This window comes from Botrytis fragariae (genome assembly GCF_013461495.1).
Source record: "Botrytis fragariae strain BVB16 chromosome Unknown tig00000075, whole genome shotgun sequence".
Classification (NCBI taxonomy): domain Eukaryota; kingdom Fungi; phylum Ascomycota; class Leotiomycetes; order Helotiales; family Sclerotiniaceae; genus Botrytis; species Botrytis fragariae.
In genome coordinates, this window is record NW_023500995.1 from 955,097 (window position 1) to 971,091 (window position 15,995).

General features: G+C 38.8%; 5 protein-coding genes across 5 annotated transcripts; 2 read left to right on the forward strand and 3 right to left on the reverse strand.

Annotated features, from left to right (window-relative positions):
* Positions 1–187: 187 nt before the first annotated feature.
* Positions 188–1,030, reverse strand: Bfra_005784 (putative fungal specific transcription factor protein; the record flags this gene model as incomplete). The annotated part of the gene is made up of 1 exon (XM_037336161.1): positions 188–1,030. One exon carries the CDS (start codon positions 1,028–1,030, stop codon positions 188–190), a length of 843 nt encoding a protein of 280 aa, XP_037191371.1.
* Positions 1,031–3,232: 2,202 nt separating this feature from the next.
* Bfra_005785 (putative gmf family protein) lies at positions 3,233–4,189 on the forward strand (the record flags this gene model as incomplete). Its single annotated transcript, XM_037336162.1, has 3 exons — positions 3,233–3,335; positions 3,560–3,693; positions 3,746–4,189. Coding segments are annotated over 3 exons (432 nt in total), but the record flags the coding sequence as incomplete, so codon positions are not given.
* A 671-nt stretch (positions 4,190–4,860) lies between these two features.
* Bfra_005786 (putative sugar transporter family protein) lies at positions 4,861–6,531 on the reverse strand (the record flags this gene model as incomplete). The annotated part of the gene is made up of 3 exons (XM_037336163.1): positions 4,861–5,553; positions 5,619–6,272; positions 6,328–6,531. 3 exons carry the CDS (start codon positions 6,529–6,531, stop codon positions 4,861–4,863), a joined length of 1,551 nt encoding a protein of 516 aa, XP_037191373.1.
* Positions 6,532–7,213: 682 nt separating this feature from the next.
* On the forward strand, positions 7,214–7,621 carry Bfra_005787 (uncharacterized protein; the record flags this gene model as incomplete). Its single annotated transcript, XM_037336164.1, has 2 exons — positions 7,214–7,327; positions 7,478–7,621. The coding sequence occupies 2 exons, from the start codon at positions 7,214–7,216 to the stop codon at positions 7,619–7,621; spliced, it is 258 nt and encodes an 85-aa protein (XP_037191374.1).
* Positions 7,622–11,073: 3,452 nt separating this feature from the next.
* On the reverse strand, positions 11,074–12,510 carry Bfra_005788 (uncharacterized protein; the record flags this gene model as incomplete). The annotated part of the gene is made up of 2 exons (XM_037336165.1): positions 11,074–11,771; positions 12,261–12,510. 2 exons carry the CDS (start codon positions 12,508–12,510, stop codon positions 11,074–11,076), a joined length of 948 nt encoding a protein of 315 aa, XP_037191375.1.
* Between the last annotated feature and the right edge of the window lie 3,485 nt (positions 12,511–15,995).

Consider the following 15,995-nt stretch of genomic DNA (forward strand, 5'->3'; position numbering starts at 1 on the left):
CTTCGAATCTTGTAAAGCACGAGAAATTAGAGCTGAAGTGCAAACCATGGCTTTGAAATATATTAACAAATGTCGAAAAGAAAGTATCCTAAACTATGTAGCTCTAACATCGAATTTTGCCGAGAAACAGGGTATTTGGGGCGAAGAAGCTAACAAACAACGCCTGCATCAAAGAAACCCAAGGAAATCAATATGTCAGACTCATAAACCGACCTTCCCATTCGCTCCTCCCTCCATTTCGAATGCCTTCTTCATAAATCCACTTTCCAACCCCTCCTCGAGTTATCTGATATCCAATCTCCAACTTATCCTCCTCTTCCTCCACCTTCTCCACCGCATTATTCTCTCGCTCATCTTCACTCTTTCTATACCCAGCCCCAGGGAACTCCCATCCAATCTTGACCACTGTCCTCTTCGCTTCCCCATTAATCAACAAACTCGGCCTAACCACCATCCACCTCTTTCCTTCTCCTTCTCCCGCCCACCTCACAATTTCCTCCTCCATTCGTATCTTATCCTCAAACGGGGTTTTTCCAAGGCTGTACAACGGTCTCATCTTACAAGGGATATCTCTTCCCTTCTTACTGATTCCTGTCGTGCTCACCACTATCACTTTCGTCTTCACATTCTTTGGTCCATATTCTACTTCTAGAGAATCCAATGTGCTCAAGATACTTTTGACGCCATCCTGACAAAGAGTTGGATCAGACCATTTCATTGAGAAAGTGGAGGAACGGATGAGAGTCATGCCTAGAGAAGAGACGACGATATCGACGGGGAGATTGGTGGCTGGATCAATAAGTGCGGTTTTCAAGGCGGTAGCATCGCGAATGTCGCCTTGAACGATGTGAAGGTTAGGATAGATTGTTTTATTGGAGAATTGAGAGAGTTTTGACGGGGTACGACACAAAACATTGAGATGAGTGGTAGATGAGGAAGAGAGGATTTCATTGAGTATTGCAAGCCCCGTTCCACCCGTCGCACCAAAAAGGGCGATCGAGGGGTTAACTTGGGCTGTAGTGGTAGACATGTTTGATATAAGAATCTTATTTGGGTTTTATGAAATGAAGGCTGGATGATGTGAAGAAACAAGTTTGTAATTTTTGTACTTGAATTGTGAAATGAAGTGATGATATCGAAATTGAATCAAAGGGACATACCTCGATTTATACTTAATTAATTTGACATCGTGTACAGACTTATAATTAGATATATCGCTGATCAGGCCAAATTCTAGGACGACATCTTGAGGCACATTGTTACGCACGTACACGAAATGTACTTTACGCGCGCAGAGGAAGCGAATCCTTTACGTCAAAGAAGGACTTTATTTAAAACCCCCTAAGAGTGGGTCAGAGAGGCAAGACTGAGTGGTGGAATTGCCGTGGCTGTGCGCAACATTCCCCCGACTCCGTACGGAGCTAGCTGCGTGAGCTGAAATTGCCCCGACCACGTGACAGCTCGGAGAGAACATAAGTCTGAGCTTGTCTTTTCAAATGATTGAATCGCGATGGTCTAGGTTCATTTCAATAACCATACAGACAAGGACGATTGAGTTTTGCTGTAGGGATGAGATTTCGGATGTATTCCACATTTCAAATTGTTCAAATTTCAGTGCTTAAAAATCTGTCGGGTACACATGTACTCACAGTTCAAGAGTTCTTTTCTGATCCCTGAAGTGAACATGATATTCTACGATAGAAATAGTGATCACTCACATTTCCCGACCGTAAAAACAGCTGAAAGGATACTAAAATCCTCATTTTCCGAATTTCCTTTTCGAAACGTCTTTTAACCCAGCCGGTGGCCTCCTCAACCGCAATTCCCTCCTGCTTCAACGGACACTGCACCTGGCCATTCCACAATCAAATACCCCGTTCTCAACGGCCAAGTATACTACATTACCAACCTTCGTATCAAGAAACATATAGAATTATGTTAAATTGGTCTTGTATTCTGGTTCCTTGGGATGAAAACTTTTTTCATAAGAAAATCTACATGAGTGTATATATACTGCAGTTTGCTTAGTGTAGTATAGGAGAAATGACATAATTCGCTTGGAAAGGAAAGACTAATGTTCTGGAGAGAATAATCAAATTTGTATTTCGAGGAAATAAAATCTTGCACAGGGTAGCTGAGGAAGGCAGCGTGAATGAGGTTTGATTGCATCAATACTGTGGGCGTCATTGCTGATATGGAAGGTGGCATCATATGAGTGTTGTGAATAGAGAGATGAAATATCAGCCCTGGAGTCGAGCAGGCATATCCTCTTCGTATCGATAGAATCTGGAGTTGTCTACACAGACACGCACAGCCTGTAAGTATTTCGAGCTTCCAATCTTCTGAAAATTCAGTAGAGTAGGTGCCGGGATGGTAAAGGGAGAATCAATCGCCGGTCAATGCAAGCCAAACACTCAGCAGTTGTCCTGATCCCGTGTGATATCACAAATTGATGATTTTTGAACGAATTCAATCTTTGGACTGCCAATTTACTCATCATGCCAGTATCTCCGGCCACAATTACTACCACCATGATGCTGATGTGAGAGTCTGTCACCGATCAGTATTGGAATCAAGAGTCCTACGAGGTTCGGATGCAGGAAACATAACAAGAGAATGACTCAAATGCTGAGATTCAGAGGGGTTGACTTTGAATTTGATGACTGCACAGAACTAACTGCGTACGATATCGTGCAAATGCATCGACGCTCCAGCCATAACCATGAGGGCCGATCCGGAATACTGGACCTGATCGATAGCCTGACTGCTCAGTGATGGAAACGGGTAGCAATTTGCGTTTCTCAGCTAACCTTGGAATACCTCAATGATGAAGTTCTATCACCTGATATGTGATCGCTTGATCCAATCATTCTTGGTTCATGTGACCAACACACGCAATCTTGCCATTTTGTTGCATATCTTTAAATTGTGTTGGTTTTTTGGTGTTGTTCGTTTGCTTACACGTCCGAGTTTTATCCGAAATGAAGCTAAACAGCCCACTTCTCGTCACTCATACTCGTAGTTTCCTGGTCTGACCGTCTGATACTCAAACCTTTACAAGTTCATATCTTGACATACAAGGAAACACCCCGCTCTTACTATAATCTCGACAGCAACCCCCTCATTTGCACTCCTGTCAGATACGCATATATCGATTCATCCATATCTTCATCATGGTAACATAACCTTCCTACTCCTGAAAGCGCGCAATTAACCAATTCGATCAATCTAGTCTTCAGAATCGCGCCTTTATACATTCAGCACCGAAACGAAGGCACATCTACGTAAATTTAGACTCGGGACTTCGCGCGCAAGCGATCCTCAAGCTGTTATATGTTTGTCTCCCTCTCCCTCTCCTTCCAAGATATTTGAACGTTCCTCCAACCAAATCACCCCACAATGATTACACACCAGTTGCACCACCACCTTCATATAACCCTCGGGTTATTGCTGAGAAACAACTTTGATATTATTTAGATGAGTATGGGATATACAAATCATCAAACTGCTAGATTGTTATATGAAATGGAATGTCTGCTGATTCCCTCTTATCCCTTAGATCTGATTGATAAAAGCAATCTCGAAATAAAACAAGATGAAGATGGAGTTGTATATAAAGATCTCGAATCTATAGGCGACGACCTGCCAGATCATTCGCCTCGTTTTATCCTCCTAAGCTATCCTTGCACACTGGTATATTATCCATTTGCTTCTTTTATACTCATCAAAAGCTTACCTACCCTAGCCCTCCGGCCGTCTCTCCGTCCCATATGTCCTAATCTTCTACCTCCCACCTACAGTCAATGCCGAACAGCGAATGTTGTATGCTGGGGCCAAGGAGCTGATGAGGAATACTGCGGAAGTTTCAAAAGTGTTGGAAATTGAGAGTGTGGAAGATTTAGAAGAGATACCTGGTAAATTAAAGGGCGATGAGAGATAAACGATGAATTTTGGATAGGAATGAAGCGAATGATGATGGATAGTGATGAATCTTGGATGAATAACGACTCCTGGAGCGATTCGGAGACTACATGATTCAGTAGTTCGAGCTTTCTCAGTGGAGCCTCGACATTGGATACTTCCATTGTCCAACCTTGTATTTACTAGGTTAAGGACCTTTTGTAAGTGCTTTGGGTCTGGAATTCCCCAAGGCATCGAAAATATGATGTGGTTCGGGTGAAACATATAGGGCATAATATACCATAATTTCCGCTTGGGAGAGTTAAAGAGATCTCAAGATCCAACTATAAATGTAATATTTACGCAATGAATAACACATATCATCACTCCTAGTTATTGACATCACACAATTTTTCTTTTTCTTTTGGGCCAATTTTGACCATCGATACAAATCACTCTTTTCACCAAGACCACTCTGTATCAAATGACTCAACGGAGGGACTAATGTTTTCCGCACTGAACCATTCGGGCAAAAGTTTCTTCCTCACACCCTGTCAAGTTCCTTGATAAGGACTACCAGGTAGAGTTGGTCAATTTATATAACTCCAGGGGTAATTTTATACCTGGTGATTCCATATTATAACGCTTCTTGAGCCAGACTCCTCTCAGTGAGCCTTTTAAACCCTACCCAGCAATTCACCGCGATAGTCTTCACTTAAATTGTGGACGCAATGGGTTGTAGAAGAGTATTTATAATTGCCCTAAAAGCCACGATGCGCATACAAGATGGAAATGGGCACGCTGCAAGCAGCAAGATATAGTTTGTCATGTCATAATTCATTCATCTCGTAGGGAGCTATTTATTGACGTATAATCATCCAACAATTCAAAGACCGTATCCAAGCAATTCATTCCCTTCGTACCTTCCACTCCACCCATCGTTTTCCTCCAAATCTGTCTTCAATCAATATTCCTCGCAGTTCCCTTCTCCAACCCTGCATCCACATCCTCAGTTGATTCGTTCTCCACACCTCCATTTCCCCTCATCTTCTTCATGCTCTTCTCAATTGTATCATGACCTGCTGCTGCAGCCAAATCACTGTCTTGTTGAACATCAAAGCTCCTTCTTAGATACTCCGGTCCCACAAATGTCAAAATGATCACATAGACATACACACAACCCATGAAAATACATATGACCTTTCCGTATTCAAAACGAGCTGTTTTGCCTTTAGGTGGAAGAGGGAATTTTTCTCCCAATTGAGCCTCGATAGTCGAACTAGCGGAGGAAACGAGATTTCCGAGTTGGTATGCGGTACCGACAACGAAGGTTCGGAAAGAGCCAGGAGAAAGTTCCATGAGATGGATGGGAATAACACCCCAGGCTCCTTGAACACAGAATTGCTCGAAGAAGGCTGCGGCAATGACGGCGCTGGAAGAGGTGTATGTGTAGGGGTAGAGAAGAGCACCGCCGAGGATGGATATGACAATTATGGAGAAGCGACGACCGAAGATTTGGGAACAGTAACCAACCAAAGTACCACCGGTCATGGCACCAAGATTAGCGACGACTTGGATGACGGTAACAGCATTTGCGGAGAAGTTGTATTGATTTTTAAGCATGGTTGGGTAGAGATCTTGGGAACCATGAGACTGGATTTTGGGTTAGTATGAATACTGTGAAGTATCTTGCGATCAGTGGTGAGGGGAAAGCTTACCATGAAGTTAAAACCAGCCATGAGAAGTACCAAGTAGATCAGTAAGAGCCAATGCTCCCTCAATGCTACCTTTCCTTCAGCAATGAAGGTAGCTCCGATATTACCTCGCTCATTTCGAACAAGAACACGCTCCTTGTACGCATCTGTTTCTGGGAGGCAGAGACGGAAGATGATGATGAGAACAGGTGGGCCTGCACCGAACCAGAACAGAGGTCTCCATCCATGACTAGTGGTATTTACCAATCCTCTCGCAAAAGCTGTTGCGAGAAGATATCCAAAAGCATATCCTTGTTGAAGTATACCAGACATCAAACCACGAGCTTCTTCGGGACAATCTTCAAGCGCGGTAGCGGCAGCATTTCCGTACAATCCACCCATTGCAATGCCGAACAGAGCTCTGCACGCAAGGAATTGCTTGTAGGTTTGACAGAAACCGGTACCAAGTTCGAGGATGATGAATAGGATGTTGTTGATAATGAAGGGCCATTTTCTACCATATCTATCTGCTGCGAGTCCGAAGACAATAGAACCAACAGATCTCAACATGAGAACCAATGTAATACCCCATGTGATGTCTGTAGTAGTCTTATCAAACTCCTCTGCGAGGTCCGAAACAGTAAGACTGACTGTAAAGAAATCGAACGCATCCCAAGTCTAGGCAGAATAGTTAGTGGGAGAAAGCTAATGGTGTCAACGATCCAGAACATACCCAAGCAACAAACGCCACAAGGAAGAATAGCCATTGTTTTCCATTCAACATAGCCAGAAGTTTGAATGGGTTAGGAGCCTTGTGCATAGGAGGCTTGAGTGTGGAAACTCGGGTCCTACAATACTCCCCAACGGACATCTTCTGGGGAGATTGAGATTCGTTCGTATGGGCATCATAGCCTGCAGCACCGTATTGGTCTGCCATGTTGAGCTTTGATATCTGCGAAAGAGTTATTAGCTTTTGATGTAAAATTGTCTGCTGTGATAAGCAGGATTGAATATATGTTGGTACCTTTCGATTCCCTTATTATTCTGATTCGAGTCTTATGTTAAGATATCCAAGCAATTAAGAGATCGATGTCTATACCAATTGGAAAGTAGAGTTACAATAGTCTGTATTCACTCCAACAGAGGAGTGATAGCCCGTGTACACACGAAGCTCGGCTTGAAATAAATGAAGAATGAGGATGATATGATGAGAATATTTCAGAAATGAGAGGCGGAAAGCTACCTACTTATCTGTCTCTCATTCGAACGCGCATGTAGCACAAGGAAACGTTCCAGCGATAGTTAGACACCAACTTTTTTTACGATCTTTCATCTGCTAACCATGGATACATGCATGCTTCCATCATCTCCTCTAGGACTCTGATTCATCAGCTGATGATTTAGCGTTCGAAAAATGTTTGATTTGTTCTTAGCGCAGCCATCATCAACAGTAAATCCTAGCGCTCCCCGCATGGAGAATGGGGGGGAAATGGAACGTAATCCAGTGAATAAGCTTGTTTGATCCTGGTTTAGTTGCTATTCCTCGGCTGAATGCAGGCTTGCCATATGCTAGTTGGGTGACAATATCTTCTTTTCTTCTGACTAGGGTTTTTTGACATATGGCATGGGCTCCCATGATGATTAGTATCATAGCATTGCATGGCGAGCATGGTCGAAACGACGACGATGTGAACACAGACCAAGTCTCCCACTCTGCTATACCACATCTTGGAGTTACTGACTAATAGAAACATGTCTAGACTTTATCTCTAATGACCAAGTCTATAAATTGGTATCGTTTTCTTTGCCGATCACAGTGACATATTATTTGTGCAAGTGTGGGGATCCAACTGCTCTGGCTTGGAGCTTACTTTACTCCGTAGGAGACTAAGAAGAATAGGTCGCAAATTTTCCAAGAGCTACCTCAAGCCATAATGTCCGATCCCGAATGGAACGATACACCCGCACTCATTCTGTACTTACTAGGTAGGTACCGTACACAAGGCAAGTCTACCGAGAACACCTAATACGGAATCAAAACAAAACAACCCCCGGAATTACAAATAGGTTGCAGATTCTCAATTCTTCTCCAGTAGATAAGATTGGGATGCCGACGGTCTAATGGAATGGCGGAGTGCATATCCTTTACCAAACGTATTTCGACCTCGCTGTCGTATTGTACTGGGTGATATTTTGAATCCGGTGACACCCTTGCCACTGATGGCGTCCGTACTCAACACCCAGTAAGCATTGGCGCTGCGGTGTGAGCGAAAGGGAGCTGAATAGTTTCGGTACTTCATGATTCGATTCACCTTGGTATCTTGGAATCGTTTCAAGCTTTTATCACCAAGACGGAAGGCTTTGGCAGTGGTTTAGGAGGGGTTTTACTGCTCGAGAAACCAAGAACTCCTTAAAATATATTTGGGAAATTAAATAGGTCTTGGGACGACGTCGGAACACACCGCCTGCCAAAGTTTGATAGCTTCTTAATTTCCGAGTGTCAAAATGTGTCAAAATGTCATGTCAGTTTGTGACTAAAAATAAGATGGGTAGAGGTCGATCCTCTTGGGTATTGTTTGATATGTTTTTGCGTTCATTTTCGTTTTCTTCTCTGGCGTCTTGGTAAATTCTGGGCAAAAATCTGGGGTAGAGGGGTAGAGGACGATCTTTTAGGGGATTGTTTGACATATTTTTTGCGTTCTTATTCATTCTCTTCTGGCGTCTTGGTATTCGCTGGGCAAAAAGCTGGGGCAGAGGGGCTCGGGGTAAAGCTTTCGGTCAAGAATCTCGGCGTGGGTGGTGGAGACTTTGAGAGTCTGGGGATATTCTAGTGGTGTCTTGGGACCCGAGAGAGCCAACTTCATAATTCCAGCAATGTTTCTTCTTTCTTGGCTCAATATTCGAAGTTCAATGAATTCCTCGAAACTGCATTGAAATTTGATCACAAGCATCAAAGTTGGACAATTGTATCATAACAATAACACCACACATCTGGATATTGTAACGTGGTACTCGCGCCATTTAGGTTCTAGATACAAAAGTCAATTGTACGATGACATTTTGCACCAGCGTATGCGTGCGCAGATGTCATCCGATTTTCCCCTTCATTTCAAGCAACTTCAAGCGAATAGGGTTACCTTACAGATAAGATAGGACGAAACTAGGTAGTTTTCCCGTAGAGTCACGTGAGTGCTACAACATGATCTTGTGCTTGAATCAAATCTACAAATGCTAAATACTGAAGATTCATAATTACTCTCCCCGGTCTCTACTTGCTTTGTTGGGATATCAGTCTGGAGTTTTGATATTGGTGTTACCCAAATGAATTCCGGAAGTTTGGAGGTTGGAGATTGGAGATCACCCACTTAGGCACAAATACTGCACCGGAATGCAGTCTGGGTCTAGCTTATCATCAATTTTCTACAAGATACGAAATCTACTTCTTTTTGGGAAGGTACTTCTTCTATTGAATTTAAAGATTCTACTCGAGTAGCGTTTAAGGTTGCTTCCGGAATTGATGAGTAGATGTTACCGGAATCGTCCACATCTGGGACGACATTTCGGGAAGTTACTTACAATTGTATCAAATTTGAGTTTTTCGTACCTCAGAGATTATCGATTTGCGTTTGTACCACAGCTAACATCATATTTCTTGATCGAATTATATTTCTGCGCTCAATTTTAAGTGGTCTAGAACCAAAGACATATCTACCGAGGCGGCCTTTATCGATTGTTTCCAATCATTGACCCGGTAATGGAAAGCTCCATACCATCTGCGCAAATTACGATGAAGGCCGTTTCTTTAATTTCTCAACCATATCGAGGACGGGAAAACATTGCATCTACAGGACCGTATTCAAAGTTTGACTAAAGTCAAGGTTAGGCTCATGAATATGAATACGAATCGATGAAGATGACATGGAAATTCATCATACTTGACGGGCTCTACAATGCATTGTTGATCTTCAAATTCTCGATCTCTGAGTGATTGAGGCACTCGGTCAGCGAAGACTGCAGATGGGTGAATGTTCACTCCCAAAACAATCTAGAGCTACAGGCATAAGTTCAGAAGTCTGAGCTTTAAGACTGTTTCTTATGAACCGCCATACAGGCCTTGCCATCGATGAACCTTATCTTAGTATTGAAACTCCGTTCCAGCTGCTCAATTTTAGATCAATTGACAAGTCTCATTGATTTGCTTGAGACAATGAGCAGATAGTAATCTTTCTTGCGCCGTTTATTTCTTGAATTTGTATCGCGAGCCTACATACTTATTTATATATAAGACTTTGATTCAATTACGTTTGAACCCGCCGGTTTTTCCCATACACACTAACTCTAGCTTCTCCCATGATAGCTTCAGGAGCGCAACTTCATACACACAAACGTTCAGAGAAATTGGGAAACAATTTAACAGAATCTCGGTCAAGGTTTTAGGTACTGTATATTTCTATCAAAGTATCAATTAATTCAGACACAGCACAAACGCTATGTAAGGGAGCAAGCAACTGAAGCAACCAATCAAGTACACCTGGATGCTCAAAATGGTCTGTCCTAGTCACAAAACGCAATATTTTTTGCCTCTCGTTTGAAATGGGGACAATCAGAGCTAAACGTGTGAAGTAGGTGATGTAAATTAGATCTACCAAACATATGAAACCATCTGACTCGATAGAGCTACTCTCTCAACGTTAACTAGAGAATCATCGGCCCTGAGGCCTTAGGGCTACCTCGTTTGAACACTAACAAGTTCATGATGACTTTGGATGAGATGTGTTTTGTAACTGCGAACACTTAAGGTGAGATTAATGCGGAATAATATGTCGTTATCGTTGATGTAACGATTGGTACATAAGAAATTAAGTGACTGCTAGAATATAATAATGTAATTCTATGTAATAGTTATTAAACAACTCTACGGTAAGGTGCGCATGAGAAATCATCCATAAGAAACTCTCGACCTATACTCTTCTGTTTCGTACCTCGGGTTGAGTCTTTCCATGTCGCTGTTAAGCCTAGTACTTAAAGTAGTATACACCGTTTTCTACATAAAGCCCACTATATTGAAGCAAGTCATAATTTCTACCATGCGTTTCAAAATGTTCATCAAATGTTCTATCATCAGATTTTCAATGATGCTATATATCACTGAATAGATATTAAATTGCCGAAATTCAATATATTATCTCTCAAACAGGCGGTTACCGAAGCAGTTTTCACCGAAAGTTATTGAATCTCTCTAGGTTTTCAAAGGAATGTAATTGAAACTCTTGGGATCCATAGTGGGAATCTTCATCAGCATTTTGGTATGTTACTAGTCTTATATAATATAGCTTATACATATTGCAATGGATAATCCAATCACCAATATGTACTGATATAGTATAGAAAACTCCAATATAAGCTTGCCTAATACTAACTTATACTACACTCGTGACTGGCCGGACCGCTATTCCCGTTATGCAGATGCTTTTGAGGACTAAGCGTTTTTGAACTGCGGGTGTGGCCGTACTACAAGAGGCTTAGTATAGGAAATATTTCTGGGTGTCAATCTAACCGGTGCTCCATGAGATGTAGATTCACTCGGGTCTGAGTCTTTACTAGTTCCGCTTTGAGGCAATTGTACAGGAATCATATACCTTTGCTTCTCAGTAGCTCCAGAAACGTCAGAACCATATTTAGAGGATACTCGTGTGCTGGCACTGTAATCGGATCTGGCATCGCTCTTCGCTCTGCGATTCGCCAACACAGTATCATTTGATATAGTAGATATTTCAGAACCAATTGAACTTGGCGTCCGAGTTGAATGGGAAGCTGTGCTTGATGGTGGTGCGCGGGAACTAACACTACTGATAATAGACGGAGCCACTGAATTCCCAGAATCTTGTTTTCTGGTACTATAATTGGATTCGACTTCGCGCTTCTTTCCTTTTCCGCTGTCACTCTTGCGATCCGTCGATTTAGACATAGTGGATACACGAGAACGAGTTGGAAGTGGCGTCAAAGTTGAATCGGAAGCTACGCTTGATAGTGGTGCGCGGGGCCCGACACTACTAATACTATCAGACGGATCCAACGTATCCAATGAATCCGTCGATTTCCCTGCAATGCTGGACGTATACCTATCAATAGATTCGTCTCTTCTCCGACTATCTTCATTTCCTTCTCTTCTCCTATCTCTATCTCTTTTTCTTGTCCCATCTCCATTTTCTTCTCTTCTTTTGCGTCTTTCTCTTCTCGCTTTTCTGTCTTCTCTCTCTTTTTCATCTTCTCTCTCTTTTTCATCTTCTCTCTCTTTTTCCTTTCTTCTACTCCTCTCTTTCTCTTTCTCTTCTCTCTCCTTTTCCTTTCTTCTACTTCTTTCTTTCTCTTTCTCTTTCTCTTTCTCTTCTCTCTCCTTTTCCTTTCTTCTACTCTTCTCTTCCTCTTCTCTCTCTCTCTCCTTTCTTCTACTCCTCTCTTTCTCTTTCTCTTCTCTCTCCTTTTCCTTTCTTCTACTCTTCTCTTCCTCTTCTCTCTCTCTCTCCTTTCTTCTACTCCTCTCTTTCTCTTTCTCTTCTCTCTCTCTCTCCTTTCTTCTACTCCTCTCTTCCTCTTCTCTCTCTCTCTCCTTTCTTCTACTTCTCTCTTTCTCTTTCTCTTCTCTCTCCTTTTCCTTTCTTCTACTCCTTTCTTTCTCTTTCTCTTTCTCTTCTCTCTCCTTCTCCTTTCTTCTACGTCTTTCTTCCTCTTCTCTCTCTCTCTCTCTTTCCCCATCATCGCCTCTCTCATATCGTCCGGACGGTTGTCTAGACGCTTTCTCAGAGGAAGAAATGGTTCCATATTTATGTGGTTTTTTTGAAGACACCGTACGATCTGAAGTATCGCTTGGTTGAATCGATTCTTCATATTCAGACTGACCACTTCTGCTAGCCATACTGATAGTTACTTTGCGGCTCTGCCGTTACTTTTCCGCCCTTTTAAGTTGGGTTGAGAGGGAGTTCTTTCACTGTCTGTAGTTTGCGCTGACGATAAGTATCTTTTCTCGAGGCTAGCTCGCTGATGATGATGCTTTACAGCTCTGGTTGGATTCTTTATTCCGAAAGTTGAAAATGGAGATGTGATAAGTGTATATTTAAATCAAGTTAAGTGGATGATTTAAGAATAGAGTTGACATGGTATGATATGATGTGCTGAATATCGTACACAGATGGTCAGGAGATCAAAGGTATATATAGTTCATTCTATCTGGGATCAATGTCTGGAGCCCAACACAAACATTACTATCTGATCATTCTTCTAGAATGTATCTATGGAATTGACTGTGGTGTATGGGACTGAAGGTCCTACATTGGCCGGGTCTAAGATTTATTAATAGCATCAGGACAATCTTGCTTGAAAGTAACCGTGTAGGCGTGGCCTAATGTTGGGCCGGACTGGAGTCTGAGTCTCAAAGGATTGACTTAGGTTTTCGGTTATAATTCTATTAATTGAAATGTAGAAAGGGGCCGTTCTTAAGGTCGATGAGTTTTTTTTGATTAAGAGGCCACTCGATGTCGACGTTGGAAGTGAGATGCGGATGGCCCACAGTGTGAACGCAGAATTGCAGGCTCGAGAAATTTACAACGCAGCATTTTGATATCTGAATTGAGGGGGAGGTTGGTCTAAAAATCGAGTCAAAAATTGTGAAAGAGATAGGTAGCTTGATGAGAAGAACTGGTAATGTCAATTAAGTTCCATATGAATTTGAAAATTGATTTGATCGCAGAACTCCGAATGCAATGTACATAAATTATAATGTTGGAGCAAAATACTATTCTAATACATACATTAGTAACATAATAAATAGGCTTTCAAGAGATTCAAAAGGTACTTTATTATCCAATTATCTATCTCTTGGTGAATATTTCTCGAGCGTATACAACTTCAACTACTTCCCATCTTAACTTTCTCGTACTTACCGAGTTCTTGGGTGCAAGTTTAGAGCAAAGTTAATCGCTACGCAAATTGTTAATAGGGGTTCGGAAATCGTGTGGGATATGTTGAGAATGTGAGTGTAGTGTGTAGTGTGTAGTGTATAGTGTGTGCACAGAATGATAATATCTCAATCAACTCCATACTGTAATTTATCATGCGTTTGTCCCCGAAGACTAGCTCTCCATAGATAGATAGGCTTTTCTCTGTAGTATCTTGCACTGCACGCTACGGAAACAAAATACAGAGGTGGCATATATAAACACAAATACAAACACATAGGCATACACACACATACACATTGTGAATTTTCATCAAGTCAATCAATGAAGAGAGAGAAAAATCTCAAACCCCAGCAATTTATTTATATCCAATCTAATAACTCCCAAAATCCCACGACAAAAAGACAAGCAAACCTAAATAAAGCAGTGATTGGAGTAATGTAAGTTAGTATTATAGTGGCTGATATTGAAGCCTTGTATATTATATTAATATTTATAAATGATTGAAATACCCACTGGAATATGTATAGGGTGTATTGGATAATATTAGTAATATACTGAATCATTGGAATTCAATGAATTCCTAAGGATTTTTGGTTATATCCCTATGGTGGCAGAATCCGTGGTTGATGAAGTGATTCTTTTGTAATTGTCATAAATTCTATAATATCTTTATTATATATTGAATAAATTGTTTTTAAAGTATTAATATAATTAATCTAATTGTCATATATAATGAAAGTTTTTTATTTTAAAAGTACTTTATTGTTTTCAATAGAATTTATCACCCCTTTTTATATTCAAATTTAAATATTATTATTTTTTATTATATTTGAAATATATATTTATATACAAATCGGTTATCACATTTTGAACCATATATTTATATAAAAATTTGAAAGTATATAAATTAAGATCTTATATAAATTGTAAGATTATAAGTAAAAAATATATAAAAATAGTATTATAAGTTCTATAATTAGTTTATCCCTATTTCTCCTTATTCTTTTTTATTTTTAAGATTGTAATACTTTTATTATCAAGTTTCTAGATTATATATCTATTTGATTTTTTTCCTATATTTTAATATAATTACTTTTTTTTTGTTTGATATCTGGAATTGTTAGAGTATTTTTTTGAATTTTCTTATTTTTTTGAGTTGAACTTCTGTCTTAATTATTTCGATCAAATATTTTAGATAGAGAAAGCTCTAATGTATTATAGCTTTCTTTTATTGTATTACAATAATAAGAGTATATTATTCTTCAACTTTTTTTTGTTTTTTTCAAATACAAATTATTATATCCTTTTTGTATATATTTCTTTTTATTTTCAAGAGGCTCTTTATCAATATTATTTTATTTATTAATATTTTTTTGTTTATTAATATTAAATTATTTATTAATACTCTTTTGTTTATTAATATTATTTTGCCTTTCGATATTTGATGAATTCTTAGTTTTCAAATTGTTTTTTTTGAGATTATGGATGGGTTGGGGTTGTAATAACAAAGTTCTTGATAAAATTAGTATTGTTTTTATTGGGTTTGGTATTATACTTAATCTTTGAATATTTATATTGTTAGTATCAAAAAGAGGTAACAATTTTGTTTTAATAGAATATATAATATTTCTTTGAATATCTTAATATTATTAATCTTTGAAATTAGATATTAAATTTTTATTCTATTTAAATGTTTTTATAGAATATTAGATTAAATAAAATCTGATTTCTTTTAGTATAAAACTTATTTTTTGAAAAGCTTATAGAGTTTTGATTTTGATATCTTTTTTTCTTTAATATTATAAATCTCTTTTTATTACTTTATCTATTCTGTATAATAGTAATACAAATAGTATTTATAAACCATAAATTCTTAAAGTTATTTAAATTAGAAAACTTATTTAAAGTATTATTTCAAATATATTATTAAAGAGTAGGTGGTAATGCTTTTCAATTGTAGAAATTGTTTTATTCTTGTATATACTTTAATTGATTTTATATATAAATCTAAAAATGTATAAATATATTAAAATTATAGCTATCTTTAAAATATCAAACTAAATATTCCTTTATTATATCAAAAATTGTCTTGAAATTCATTATTATTTTTTTCTTGTATTTAGATATTATTATATTTGATATCAAAATAATAAATAATCTATTAATAATAATTATATAAATCAAAGAACTTTATTGTTCAAATTGATTTTTTCGAATTAAGATTTAAGATAAAATTCTATTATGTCTTATTGAGGCAATAAAAAATCATAGTATATTAAATATAACTTTATTTAATAATCTTTAAATAAATTAATAATATAAATAATATTAAATTATTATTTAAAGAAATATTTAATATTTTTAAATATACTTAGAATTATTATTATTCTATATCTATATTCTAACATCTATTCTAATTTCATTAATACTCTTTTAATAACAC